General features: G+C 41.4%; 1 protein-coding gene across 3 annotated transcripts in view; it reads left to right on the forward strand.

Moving 5' to 3' along the window:
* Window positions 1-15631, forward strand: part of VEZT (vezatin, adherens junctions transmembrane protein) — an 86336-nt gene that overhangs the window by 24759 nt on the left and 45946 nt on the right. For 2 of the 3 annotated variants that reach the window (XM_026648843.2, XM_026648844.2), the window contains exons 2-3: window positions 3779-3907; window positions 15248-15337. In XM_026648843.2, coding sequence (XP_026504628.1) covers window positions 3779-3907; window positions 15248-15337 — 219 coding nt within the window. Of the gene's footprint in view, window positions 1-3778; window positions 3908-5272; window positions 5404-15247; window positions 15338-15631 lie in introns of those variants that run through there. The other variant, XM_026648845.2, reaches the window with a different exon arrangement.

Consider the following 15631-nt stretch of genomic DNA (forward strand, 5'->3'; position numbering starts at 1 on the left):
CTATGGAACTCATTGCCAAGGGATGTTGTGAAGGCCAAAAGTATAACTGGATTAAAAAATTAATTAGATAAACTCTTGGAAGATAGGTCCATCAATGGCTATTAGCCAAGATGGTCAGGGATGAAAGCCCATGCTCTAAGTGTCCCTAGCTTCTCATTGCCAAATGATGGGACTGGATGACAGAGGACGGATCAATTGATTGCCTCTGAAGCATCTAACATTGACCACTGTCAGAAGACAGGATACTAGGCTAGATGTACCATTGGTCTGACCCAGTATGGCCATTCTTATGATCGCTGTATTCTGCACCATATGGATATCTGAAGAAATGCTGCTTTTTTTTTTCTTTCTTGGCTAGACTACTATAAATGCAAGGGAGGTTGACATTAGCCAACTGTAGGGTCTTCCAAAGTTATGACTTTTGAGAAAGGACAAACTTCAGCACTTTCTTCAAAAGAGGGACTGGAAAAAGTTAAAATATCCACAACTTCACAATCTCACAGGTGGCTTTTCTTTTTCTTCAGCTAATTATCTTATGGTCACAGTTAGTGAACAAAATGTTTATCAGTTGTTTGTTGCTATTTATACAGGAACTTATTGGTACGGAAAGTTTCAACTTTAATCGATATACAGTGAATTGTAACAAATAACAATTATTAAGCTATTCTAGTTTTATGGTACAGATGAAAGGAAGGAAATTATATTTTAAATTGAAGATATTAAAAAGTGTGTATAAAATATTCTACTCCTATAATTCTATACTTTTTTCTAGTAGTCATTATTGCTAGGAATTTTTTATGGAAACAGGATCTTTATCTCTTAAAGTGACATATCTTTAAAAACCCAGGCTTTTTAAAACAAAAATTGTGGTGGTCTGTTGCGAGAAGCACTAGTACCTTAAAAAGGGAAGGACAGCTTTACAGTTAAAGCACACAATTGAAAACTGATCTGAGACGTATTCTTTGTTCTGCCACAGACTCCTGTGACCTAGAACTTAGCCTGTCTTTCCATCAGTTTCCTACTTTTGTAAAATAATACGTACCTACTTCATAGGTAGAGCCCTGCGTGGATACAAAAATGTGGATTCGCATCTGATCCGCATCTGCCAGTGACCAGTGCTGCCAAGCTATTGTGGGCTATTGTGGGGATACTGGTGCTGCGCAAGGGCCCCAAGCTGCTGGACAGGAAGCGGTGTGGCAAGTGGGTGCTGGACAGCCCCATCTCCGGCCTGCTGCCCAGACCCAACCACTGGCTGCTGGCCACCGTCCCTAAGCATGCTGCGCCCTGGAGCTGCCTGAGCCGGACGCTGTGGGCCAGGTGCCACCAGTGAGTAGAGATATCCGTGGCTATGAAGCGGATATCCGCGGATTTGCAGGGCTCTATTCATAGGTTTAGTCTGATGTTTAGACCATGATTTGTTGGAGGTTTGTTTCAGATGGAAAGGGTGAAAATTATAAATTATTCAGTTCCTTATAAGCTACAATAAAAGAGCATCCATGCAGTTTGGGCACCCTTGACATTCTTTTTAAAATGCACAAATAAACAAACCAATCAGTTGCCCCAGATCAAATCAGATAACCAAGTGAAAACATAAATGTAGTAGAAATTAATCAACCACAAACTCAATCACTACCAGAGTCTCACACCGCCATTACCCAGCTCTATCCATCACCCATTTCTTTAGGGGCAAGTGGGACAAGGAAAAGGTTACTGAAAGAGAAACAAATTTTGATGTAATTTTTTGTTATTATATGTTTCATTTTGCTTGAAATAGTAAAACAGAAGTTATTTGACATTGTGATTCACTTGCATGAGTATGGTAACGTATTGCTTTGGCAAGTGATGGACTAGATGAGCTCGCAGAACTTTTCCAGCTCTTTTTCTGTGATCATGTATTATCCTGGAAACCTACTTAGTTTTTTTCTTTCCACTAAGCAGGAATAAGCATTTAGTACTGTAGATCCCTTCTGCCTTGAGAGTCATACTATAGATTGTGCACAGTCTCCTGTTAAATCTTATCCATCTGCTGCATATATACAAATGTACACGTATAGGATAGACCCTCATTAATTTGCAGTGATGTCTGGGAAACAGTGCAAATAAATTAATTTTATGAATTATCAAGTAAGTCAACGAATAAACAGTATTTTTTTTAAAAAGCTCATTTTGTGATGCCTTGTCATTAACTTATTTTTGACACCTGTAGTTTGTTTGATATTCCATTCTGTGGCATAAATGTGTTTAAAGTATCTAAATATTAGCATTTTGAGACCTCTCCATAGCTCTTTGGTGTAACATCTTTGAGAGTGTTGGAAAACAGGCATTTTTATGTTTGTGTGAATGTTAAAATATGTGGATTGGCAAATAGTACTATGTGTGTACAGTGGAATTTTGTTTTTATGCTGTTAACACTTGTTTTGCTGGATGTTTCCTGCCCTGTCCCCCGCCTTCCTACACTCCTGATGTACTCAGTGACCCTGACTCTGAAAACTGAGCTTTCTTCCTGTTCTGTACAGGCAAGTCGCATCATATGTGCATTTAACTTGCGCGAATTCAACTATTCGTGCTCGGCAAAAAAAAGAAAAACAAGATACCTGTAAATAGTGCAAGCAATTCCACCCAATGAGCGTATGCCCTGGAGTGAGCGTGAGATGGGAGACGTGAATCTGCTGTTCCCTCAGTCGGTCTCAGTTCCCGCGTGCCTCTCATAGTGTGAGCATCTAGCCGCGCTGATTGTGATTCTAGTGTTTAAAGATACGTATTTTTTGTACAACATGGCTCCTAAATGCAAGCCAACTACTTCATCTGGTGCTCAACCGAAGAAACAGCGATCTTTTCCAACACTGGAGGAAAAACTGGCTGTGTTGGACTGATTGAGAGACGGTATCTCGGTCTCCAATGTGGCGCGTAAATATGGCTGCAACGAATCTAGCATCCATGCCATCAAGATTCGAGAGGGAGAAATTCGTCAAGAATTAATTGAGAGCCATAGAGAAACATTGACTAACAAAAAATTAGAGGAACTGATAAAATCGTCTACAGGAGACGAAGATGATGACGACGAACAGGAAGAGCCAGCAAGTTGGAATCTTCATAAATTTGCTGAAGTGTTCCAAGCAGCGAAACACTTGAATGATTTAATTTCTGAATACGATCCCTCTACAGAACGAAGCCTCAAAATCACACATAGTATTACGGACGATTTGAGACCGTATCAAGCAATAGTTGAGCAGCTCAAGAGACAACAGCGACAGTTGCCGATCACCATGTTTTTCAAGGAAAAACAACCAGCAACAGATGAGCCTACACAATCAACTTCTCGAGCTGAACTAGAGCCAACCACTTTGTCTACGACTTGCTCTCCATCACCCAAGCTCTCCGTCTCCTGGATCGACATCAAGCCCTGACGACCCCCTGTAATTAAAAATACAGTACTGTAAAATTATATTTTGCATATGTACTCTTTATTATATACTGTACATTACTGTATACATTATACATTTATACATATTACTGTACAGGGTTGTATACACAAAACCATGTACAGTATACTGTATTTTATGGGCGATTTAAGGGATTTTCAAGGGTAATTTTGATTGTACGCGATTTTTGCCTTACGCGCTGACTTTAGAACCTAACCCCCGCATAAGATGCGACTCCATTGTACTTTGCTGGTAATTGTGTGGCTTGTCCGTACTTGTGGATATGTAATCATGGCTTTTCTTCCTGAGAAGTGTTAAAGAGGCCATTTGGTCTTTCTTTTTCAATTCTCTTTCAGAATTCTCCACTTTACCAGTATTTGCAGGATTTGGGCCATACAGATTTTGAAATATGTTCAGCTGTGTCGCAGAAGACAGAACAATGCACAGCAGAGGAGGGGCAACAAGATACCCGTTCCACCCAGAAAGTAAGCATTCACCTTGGCCTTGAAGCTATGTTTAAAAAAATATATAAAATCACAGACATTATATAAACTCTTGCTATATAAAAAGTTATTAGAACTAGTAGCTTCCTTATCTTGCCTTTCTGCTGATATAGTTTGAGGCTGAGGAAATGCCACTCAGGATTTAAATGCTCTAGAGAGGCAGGAGACTTTCACAGCGAATTTTTAAAGAGCTGTAAGTTTTATATTATTTACCAGATATTTTTATAGTAATTTAATATGGGATTAATACAGCCTGAAAAGCTTCCAGCTTTGCTCATGTGTTGAGCTGCTAAACAACACTTAATATGAAACAAGTATACAACAGGTGGGACTTCTTGCTGGAAAGTAGAGGTAAAATAACAGTTGTCCCTGAGACACCAGAACCATACTAGTTTATGGAGAAATAACAGTGACTGGTGTTCCTAACTTCTTCTTATGGGCATGATTCACTTTGGGTGTAGCACACTTTCTGTAATGAACATTTCAGTGGTTTGGCCTAACTGCCCTACACTGGGGGGCAAACCATTTTCAGGCCTAGCTGACTATAGGTCAGGGAGGATCAATTATTGTTGTCAGCAATGGCTCCTTTTGATTATGTACAAGAGAGCACTATGTCTTTTACTGCATCTGAAGCAATTTAAGACATTCTAAGTCTTTAAACAGCTTAAACCGCTCTTCGATATTACAATGGCTTGAAGCTAAGTTTTTCAAATGAGAGTAAGGGAGTTTCAATGAGATTTGGGCACTGAACTCCCATCAGCTTTTTTGAAAATTCCAGCCTCAATGATTATGCCACTCTGCCATAGTTTAAGCAGTTTATTTGGCTTGGGGAACTAGTTAAGAATGGTAGCGGTCAGGAGAAATAAAGCTGAATAGCTCCAAGTTATAGATTCCACAAGCCTGTAGACCAAATAATCACCAGGAGCTGAACAACTCAGACTTTTTGCACTTTAAAAACAGGGAAATGATCAGTAGATTTTTCAAGGGAGTTTTACATTTGGATTATGCTTGACAAATCAAGGACCTGGAATTTAGGATATTCCAAAAATTAAGTTTGTTTCCACAATGTTAACTTGGGCATGCAGTACATATGTAGTATTGTACACTTTCATTAATGTATTCTTTGTTAACAATGTATACCACAGCTCTATGAAACCATGAAGCCACAGTTGTAGAGTTGGCCACAGGGTTTTTCTTCTGGGGCAGCTGCTACAGGAATAATCTCCCTAATGGCCATAAAAATTATGATTTTTGTGGAAATTCGGTCGTTATATTGTCCTTTCTTTAGCACCTAGTTGGAGCATGCTCAGTGCAGTTATTTTCTGCCTGCCTCTTTCTCTTCTACAGTGGAGAGTTCTGTTTTCAATGGACATGCTCCAGCTATGTGCTAAGCCAAAGCCTGGAGGAAAAAAGAGGCCTCTATGCAGACTTCTCTGTCCAGAACACTGCAGGGTGGGGTGCCCCCCAACACGATTAAGGTAAGAAGCTGGAACAAGGTTCCACAGACTCGATTCCCTGTATCTTAAAAATCCCTGTTTCTTTCCCACTCTGCTTGCTGCAGCATTGCACTCACTTGCTTATGTCCATGACCTGATGACATCTCACTCGTGTCCACTGCTGCTTTCCACCCTCCTCCAGTGCTCAGTCACCTTTGCACACAACAACAGCTTCCCCAACCTGCAGTCCCCTTCCTGGCCACTGCTGCTTTCCTGCTCCCACACCCCACTCATTAGTGAAAAGTGGAATAGGTAGTTCACCCACATCCTTTCTTAGAAGCAGGAAAGAGAGAGAGTATGATATCACCCTACATTCTGCAGCGAGGCTCTCTGATTTTTTGTGGCATACCAGTGGTGGATCTTGTGACAAACTGCAAGTTGGGCAGCAGTCTGGGAAACGAATTCAAAAACAGGCTCTTATGAAAGTAAATTAATAACGCCATATTGATATCAAGTCTATTCTAGTCTATATAGATTCTTATACCATGGTCATCACTATAGTGTATGAATACTTTCCAATGATGCATTAAGCAGCATGACTAACATCTGTTATGCCTTTGTTTTCTCATCCTTTCCCAGGGCTGGGGAAGGGATTTACGCATTATTTTGTTTTGAAATTTAATTTATAATACACAAACACACACAGGTTGCTATATGTTTGTTAGAGAAGGAAAGGTCAAAGAAATGTGTCTTGCACTTAAGGCAGAAGATAGTGAGGTTTGTGGTAGTCCTTAGTTCCTATGGAAGTCTTTGTGTTGATAGATTCTAGCACGCTATGGCACTACCATAATAAAAAAAACATAAATAAAAGACCCTGATTCTGTTAATGCAGCTTTGTGTCGCTCAATCCTGTTGTCACAACATTTCCAGTTGGTTGTAGAACTCAGCATTGGAGCCAGTAGAAACTGGAGCATCTTGCTGTGGAATTTCTGTCCCACGTGCTGCAGAGCATGTAAGGACAAGTGGCAGATTTATTGTTGTGGGAGTGAGCTTAGCTTTTGGAGTTTTTTCACGCTTGAATGCCCAGTTTCTCAATTTTAAGGTGTCATTACTTTTTTTTTATTATTTAATATGTGAGCTGTTTTCTGGTAAATGTTCATCTAGCTAGCTAATGAATTAGAAGTAATCACTGCTGGCTTCTTTCAGTGCTCATGGAGTAGAGTCTGACACTAATTAGGGACTAATGCTGCTTTAAGTTAACACAACATTAAAGGATTCCTAAATATATTATGTCCATTTCCATTGGTTTTCATAGCTGTCAAACTGAGGACACTAGCTGTGACTGACTTGTTCCTCTAGAAATCTCACAGAAGCAATGTTTTCCCTTTCAAGTTATTGGCATTTGGAATGCACCTGCAGTTAACTGACCTATTTCTGCTTTTGTGCAATGAGATTTATTTTAATTAAAACCCTTATTTATTGAAATTAGGTCAATAAAAGTGATATCTGATTGGCTGATACCTGTACATTGTTGTGAAGTAGTTCACAGGTTGGTTCTAGTTAGCTACATTACTTTCTCTTATATGCATGGTCTTATGAAAGGCAGAAAATTTGTGCAATCTGATTGCATGTTTATGTATGTAATTTACCATTTTCCCCGAAGTGTATTGTTTCTATCTCTCATTTCTTCTGAAACAGCTTACTTGTTTTATTGGCTTAGGACAGGGGTGGGCAAACTACAGCCCAGGGGCTGCATCCAGCCCTTCAGACGTTTTAATCCAGCCCTTGAGTTCCCACCAGGGAGCAGGATCTGGGGCTTGCCCTGCTCCAGCACCCCAGCCAGGGAGCAGGGTCGGGGACTTGCCCCACTCTGTGCGTGCCATGGTTCCGCGTGGCTCCCGGAAACAGCGGCATGTCCCCAGGAGCGTTGCCAGCTTTTCTGCCGCCCTAGGTGGCAGAAGGTCCCGCCCTGAAATGCCGCGGCGGTTGCCGCCCCCCAAATTGTAGTGCCCTAGGCAACCGCCTAGGTCGCCTAATGGGTTGCGCCGGCCCTGCATGTATCCCCTCCAGCTCCTATGCATAGGGGCAACCAGGGAGCTCCACACGCTGCCGCCGCCCCCACAGCTCCCATTGGCCTGGAACCGCGGCCAATGGGAGCTGCAGGGGCAGCGCTTGGGGTGGGTGCAGCGTGCGGAGGCCCCTGGTTGCCCCTCTGCGTAGGAGCCGGAGGGGGGACATGCCGCTTCTTCTGGGAGCTGCTTGAGGTAAGTGCTGCCCGGAGCCTGCACCCCTGACCCCCTCACATGCCCCAGCCCTGATCCCCCCTCCCGCCCTCCAAACCCCTCGGTCGCAGCCCGGAATACCCTCCTGCACCCCCAATTCCCCTGCCCCATCCCAGAGCCAGAGCCCTCACCCCCTCCCGCACCCCAACCCCCAATTTCGTGAGCATTCATGGCCCGCCATACAATTTCCATACCCAGATGTGGCCCTTGGGCCAAAAAGTTTGCCCACCCCTGGCTTAGGAGCTCCTCCTTTGGTGCTGTCAACAACAGAGGCAATTGATCTTGGGTTCTCTTGAAACTTAAGGGCATAAAGTGTGTGTGTTTAATATATCAAGCTCACCTGAGCAACTTATGAGAACCACAATTATGCCTTCTTTGTCTCATCTGTTTTCAAATGAGAGAGTGTGAGGAAGGGAGGGAAAAAACCCACGTGCTAATTTGGAGTTACAGGATATTGTGAATTGGAATTGATGCAATCAGTATTGGCTTTGAAACCTCGGTGCTTTTCAGTTGTCTCTCTAATGCCAGATAGTCTATTTCTGTCCTTTAATTTCTGCTTCTCCTTCCCATTTCAGTGACGTCTCTGAAGGGAACTGACTTATTGTTAGTGTGTGGTGAGGGGAAGATTGGTCTTATGGTTAAGACACTGGACTGCTGCTTGAGAGCTGGGTTCAATTCCCACCACTGCCCATGACTTCTCTGTGACTGGGCAAATCATTTAATTTCTCTGTGCCTCAGTTCCCCATTTTTAAAATGGGATTAATACTTCCTTGTTCTCACCCTTTATCTGTCTAGTGCACATAGATTGTAAGCCCTTGGGAGCAGGGACTACACTGCTTAGCTCACTTGGGCCCTGGTCTTGGTTGAGTGCTACTTTAATGCATATATATATACTCGCATGCAGAATAGAAAGACATGGTAATTGATGCTCACTGTGTATATCTGCAGAAGGAACACCAATGCACTTGTTCTTTTCCATCCTGTTCCAAAGAGTAACCTTGACTTGTAAGTACCATAAAAGCAAGTCTCTACATGGCTTTCAAATGAAAAACATTAAATGCAATTCATTGCTGCCAAAAACCTAGATGAACAACTGAGGACATAAACTTTTTGAACCTGGATTGGTGGACAACTGTGAGGTCCCAAATGACTCCTCCAAAACACCCAGGCACGAGAAATAGTGTTTTTTTTCCCCCAAGAGCTGGATTCTTCCTCCAAGAGGCTACAGGATCTCTTGCAGCGGCATCTGCTTCTGTTCTCCTCCCTATGGCTATGTGTCCTGCTAGATCAGGGGTAGGCAACCTATGGCATGTGTGCCAAAGGTGGCACACGAGCTGATTTTCAGTGGTACTCACACTGCCCGGGTCCTGGCCACCGGTCTGCATTTTAATTTAATTTTAAATGAAGCTTCTTAAACATTTTTAAAACCTTATTTACTTTACATACAACAATAGTTTAGTTATATATTATAGACTTATAGAAAGAGACCTTCTACAAACGTTAAAATGTATTACTGGCATGCAAAACCTTAAATTAGAGTGAATAAATGAAGACTTGGCACACCACTTCTGAAAGGTTGCCGACCCCTGTGCTAGATGTAGGAATCTAACTGCCTGGAAAAGGAGAGAATTATGCTCCTGGGGCAAGGGAGGATGACAAAAATGCTGATTTTCCTGTAGGCTGCCACCTGAGTGATTGGTGAAGGAAAGACTATTATCCGAAAATCCATGTTGACCTAAGTTACGTTGACGTACAGCCACTGCAGTAATTGAATCGGTTTTACATATCCACACCTCACTAAGCTCTTTGTGTCGGCAGTGCATGTCTTCACCAGGTGTGCTTGCACCGATTTAACTGCCATTATGGGACAGTTTCTGAAAGGCAGCAACAGTCGATGTTAGCAATGCAGTGTCTACACTGACATTATGTCGACCTAACTACATCGACTTAAGCGTTACACCTCTCGCAGAGGTGATGTTATTAAGTTGGTGTATTGGGCAAGTTATATAGTTACAAGTGGGAGCTACATTTTGTGTAAATGCTTACAGAGTTAGGTCAGTGAAAGCTGTCTTACATCGAACTAACTCTGTAGTGTAGACCAGGCCTTTGTTAGAATAAGGGTTTCTAGGCCCAGTTTCCTGGCTTACTTCCAATTTGGGTAGTTACATTTGACTTTCATCTTACTTAAATTTCCTCCATAATTTAAATCGGGTAGGGTATTTTTCTCCACTTCCTTTCCTAAACTATTGTGTGTGTTTCTGAGTGCTATTAAATAGTTGCCACATCACATTTTACCCTAGATGTGATTATATTTTAATAGTAGGTAAAAGTAACCTCTCCGTAGTTTCACTTTGTGAAATGTGTTGGGATGAAAGTGCTATATAAATGTAAGATACTATAAATGCCATCTTGAATTCATCCCATACTAAAAGGAAACAGTAACTATTTTGTTTATTTGGATTTAAATGAACGCACATAAAAGCATGACTATAGCCCTTGCCATAAGTTAAAATATAGGGGATACATATTTTACTATATGTTTCACAAAGAGCCCATTTAACTTATTTTTGTTCTAAAGTAGCAAGGCGAATACTCAAGAGTCATCAAAGGCAACATGACCTGACTTGTGTGTTGATGAAGACTGTTTTACTTGTCAGTAACACTTCCAGTGGGAATAAAGACTATAAGACATCATTCCAAGATACCTGAATAAATTAATGTGTTATCGCACACCACTGGTTCACAGCCCAAAACAGTGGGTTGTCTTGTTTTGCATCTTCAAGCTTTGGCCTGTCTGTCTTGCATTTATGCAAGCTCAGATTTTTCTTTAAAATCAAAATGAGGAATATGAACCAAAAGATAACTTATACAGCACTCCAAGCTGGTTTAGTCTGGAACTCAACAGATTATATTAGCTGGTAGCAGTGCTTTATTGCTGACTTTAATGGTCATTAATTAAAACTGTCCTTGGTATTGATTTAAATGTGTGCAATCAAGAGCTGAAGACTCTGGAAGATGAAAGTAGTTTAAAAAGTTTATTGTCCTTAAAACAAAACTTTATCTTGAAATAATAAATAAATTTTTCTGTACTGTACTTTCAATACACTGGGAGCAGAGGTTCTCGTCTAAATTAAGTATCCATCTGACCAGTCAAATGTAGTTCAAGGGCCATTGTTTACACCCCGACCATTGCTTCTACTCATTACCAAGAGGGCATTTTGCTTTACTTTGCATTGCTTTGCATTGCTTCATGTTATATGACTAGGGAGCTCTTTATAACACAATTCTTGTAGCGCTATAGTTTGTGACACACTTCTTGTTGTTTTTAGTGGTGTTTCTAAATGGACAGTCTACTGCCACTACCTCTCTGCAGCCTCAGAATGTTCTGTAGGTAAAGAGAGTTTTAGCTTGTCACCAGAATTCCCTTCTCCTACCTTCATAGGCAACAGGAACTCCAAGCTGTAATAATAGAAATTAGAGCTGGAACAAACCTATTAGTTTATTACTACTTCATCCCCTGGGTAATGTAGGATTGCTCTGTACAGTACATTTCTAGCGTGTTGCCTGTTCTAGTTTTCAGTACCTCAAATGACAGTATTTTGAATGCTTCCCTTGGACTTTTTCATAGTCTAATTAGATAGCTCCCCTTGTTGGGATAGGATGATAACTGTACAGCCAGAAGAACTATCATTGTGATATCTGATGTGTTGGTCCATTATATCATCCTAACCTCACTAATACTTCCCTCAGATATGGCTCTATAGCTCTAATCGGGCATAGAAACAGATGGCATATATACGTGGAAGCATCGTTTGGGTTACACTGTTGGACCCAAGTATCACTGTTCTGGGGTAACTGCACCTGTGATACCTTTATGACCTCCTTGAGGGCGTCTAGCTGTCACCTTGCTTGGGGTGAGGGGTTCCTTTCCCTCCAGACTGTGGATTTAGCCTGCAATTTCTCGCGCTTTTCAGTGTAATCATATTAGCAAGTCTGAGGGCTTGTCTACACTTAAAAGGCTGCAGCGGCACAGCTGCATTGCTTCACTGAAGACACTACCTATGCAGACAGGAGGGCTTCTCCTGTCGGCATAGTGCTCCACCTCCTTGAGAAACAGTAGCTTATGTCAAGCTTTTTCCATCAACATTGTGCTGGCTACACCATAAGCTGGGTCAGTATAACTGCATCACTTGGGGTGTGACGACATAAGTTGTTAGTGTAGACAAGCCTGAGGTTACTTCAGGACTTGTGGTCCTATTATCTACCAAGGACAATGACAGGGTTAACCAGTGACCCGCCCATCTTCGTAAAGCAAAGTATTTCTTTAGAACAAAAGCAGTACAGAGAAAGTGATAAACAACAGTACCCACCTGCTGAAGTGAAAAAACAGATTGACAGAGCCAGAAGAGTACCCAGAAGTCACCTACTACAGAACAGGCCCAACAAAGAAAATAACAGAATGCCACTAGTCGTCACCTTCAGCCCCCAACTAAAACCTCTCCAGCGCATCATCAAAGATCTACAACCTATCCTGAAAGATGATCCCTCACTCTCACAGATCTTGGGAGACGGACCAGTCCTCGCTTACAGACAGCCCCCCAACCTGAAGCAAATACTCACCAGCAACCGCACACCATACAACATAAACACTAACCCAGGAACCCATCCTTGCAACATAGCCCGATGCCAACTCTGTCCACATATCTATTCAAGTGACACCATCATAGGACCTAATCACATCAGCCACGCCATCAGGGGCTCATTCACCTGCACATCTACCAACGTGATATATGCCATCATGTGCCAGCAATGCCCCTCTGCCATATACATTGGCCAAACCAGACAGTCTCTACGCAAAAGAATAAATGGACACAAATCTGACATCAGGAATCATAACATTCAAAAACCAGTGGGAGAACATTTCAGTCTCTCTAACCACTCAGTGAGAGACCTGAAGGTGGCAATTTTGCAACAAAAAATCTTCAAAAACAGACTCTAAAGAGAGACTGCTGAACTTGAATTAATATGCAAATTAGATACAATTAACTTAGGTTTGAACAGAGAATGGGAATGGTTGGGTCATTACACTAATTGAATCTATTTCCTCATGTTAAAATATGTTAAAATACCCTCTCACCTTCTATGGGTCATCTCGATTATCACTTCAAAGGTTTTTTTCTCTCTCCTGCTGATGATAGCTCATCTCAATTGATTGGCCTCTTACAATTGGTATGGCTACTCCCACCTTTTCATGTTCTCTGTATGTATAAATATCTTCTTTCTGTGTGTTCCATTCTATGCATCCGATGAAGTAGGCTGTAGCCCATGAAAGCTTATGCTCAAATAAATTCATTAGTCTCTAAGGTGCCACAAGTACTCCTGTTCTTTTTGCGGATACAGACTAACACGGCTGCTACTCTGAAACAACATATATGCATGCCTGTCTTACCAGTTGTTACCCATCTTCCACTTGGAGACCATGGCAGGTTTCAAAGTCCTTCCAACCTTTCCGGTAGGGTTTTGCCCTCTAGGTTAAATTATGCCAGTTCTTGGGTTGAGTGAGGCTGAACCCCCCTTCTGTAGCAGGCTCTCCACTTTATTCACTTCTTGGTTCTTTGTCTTCTGGGCCTCTTAAGTCCTGTCAAAACCAATCTGTGCAATCTCTCCCAGGGCGTGGTACTTTGGCAGACTTGTTTACTTGTCTAGAGGTTTGCAGCAATTACCCCCTAGTGCTATTAGTTCCTGCTAGTTCATTTATGCTTAGTGACTGCCCTGACCCCCATAGTTACTGCCTTGCATGTCTTGCTTCAAGAAAGAAGTTAACCTCTTCATTCCCCAGCAGGCTACAATACAAAGTGAGAAGGGAAACTGAGTCACATATATTCTTTCATAAAAATAAATCGGAAGTTTTCCACTTCTCCACATCAACCAATGTGTTGGTTTTATTATTTTAAAAAAATGTCCCATGGAACTGAATGGCTCTGGATAGCTAAAGCTTTTCATCTCTGGGTTGCCACATCAAGTCAGTCACACTTCCTTTCAGAACAAATGTCAAATCTATGTGCTTGGCTATCCTGGCTCTGCCTATTAGACTACACTCCCATCCCCATACTATTAACAACTCAGGAATTCTGATCCCCAAAATCATTCTACTGCTTTTTACTACTAGTTCTGTAATTCACTGGAGAAGTTTGTGTTGCTTTCCTTTCTAATGGCTGCTCCACATATAGGACATAGACATTTCTGTAGCTCATGTGGTCCATTTGAAGGTCCACAGCTCACAATCCTGCTGCCAACCCATCTGGGGGCTCTTTAGATTGTACATGATGGAATTTGTTTTAACCAGTTTTCTTGTTTAAGAAATGAATTATTGAATTCACACAGTGAGAAAATACTGTTACCATGTTTTACGTTTAAAAAACATTCTTATCTATGAATTACGATGCAGTATGCAACAAAACACAGTATTCCACATTTCAGTCATTTGTCACATAATTTGATTGCTTGTGTTGCATATTAGCAGGTTGAAGGTTCAGAGGTGTGGTCATGAAATTCATGTAATGCATGTAAATATTTTTAAAACTACCTTCTACCAGCTCTACAAAGAGATGTGGAAAGCATATACACCATTACCTCGATATAATGCGACCCGATATAACACAAATTCGGATATAACGCGGTAAAGCAGTGCTCCGGGGGGGCGGGGCTGTGCACTCCGGTGGATCAAGGCAAGTTCAATATAACGCGGTTTCACCTATAACATGGTAAGATTTTCTGGCTCTCGAGGACAGCGTTATATCGAGGTAGAGGTGTATACGGTATGTGTTTATAAGCATCTCACTCCATTTTAAATAATTGCAGGGTCAAAAGCAAGACATGGTTTCTTTTTTTGGTCATATTTTAAAGAAATACTTGTTGATTATTGTCCTGGATCAGTAGTTATTTCAAAGGACATAGTCTGTCCCTAATTAGAGGTCTACAACTCACAAATGAAGCTAAAAGCCCAGTTTTAGGTTGCATGTGATATAGCATGGAGATAAGAGTATATGATGCTTAGTGCTAATCTGACATGGAGCTTCTGGAACAGTTACAGCAATTGTCATCACTGGGTCTCATCACCTTCAATATCTGTGTCCACTAGGCCAGCCACAATCCCTGTCTTCCAGTCGTGGCACCTGCATAGATAAAGGCAGCTCCTCGTTCCCAGTCCCTTTTTTCCCCTTGGGTTCCTTAGACCATTTAATCCTGCTTGGTTCTTTTTTTATTCTCAAGGAGAGAGGGGATCCTTCATGCTCAGGCAGCAACTACAACCCTCAGACCTATGGGCTAATCCTATTTACACTTGCTTTAACAATGTAGCATTTATAGCACCTTGGAATGAAGGGGCTAATGAAAGCTTTATTTCACCTTCTTGTATACTGGCAAAATTTTCAGGTCACCAAAAACAGGTATTCCCTTAGCATACTCTGAAGTTGGGCCAGATAGAGTAAGTGAAAACTAAGTCTCAGGTACTTGGAATTTGACTTATCAAGAGAAACTGAAGCAGGAGTAAATGAATTATTATTTCTTTTATGTTTGTAATTTCAGTTTTCTGTTCCTTTTAGCAAGGCATCCTGTCAAAACTAGCTGAGCTCTTTAAAAGCTCATTTCCTTTTTCACCATGTAAGAAAAAAGATGATCTACTCTACAGATTGGTAAGTAATTACTTTTTTATATCCTCCCCCAGCCCCTGAGTGCTCCATACACTGTCTCATACACTTCTCCTTGATCTATATTTTGCCTCATTCAGTGCCAGTCAGCAAGACTGACCAATGGGGAATTGACATACAGGAACTCCTCATGTAACGTTGTAGTTATGTTCCTGAAAAATGCGACTTTAAGCGAAACAATATTAAGCGAATCCAATTTCCCCATAAGAATTAATGTAAACGAGGGGGTTAGGTTCCAGGGAAATTTTTTTCACCAGACAAAAGACTGTTTTTATGTTT

The sequence above is a fragment of the Terrapene carolina genome, unplaced genomic scaffold (assembly GCF_002925995.2).
Source record: "Terrapene carolina triunguis isolate 2854851 unplaced genomic scaffold, T_m_triunguis-2.0 Scaffold68, whole genome shotgun sequence".
NCBI lineage: Eukaryota > Metazoa > Chordata > Testudines > Emydidae > Terrapene > Terrapene triunguis.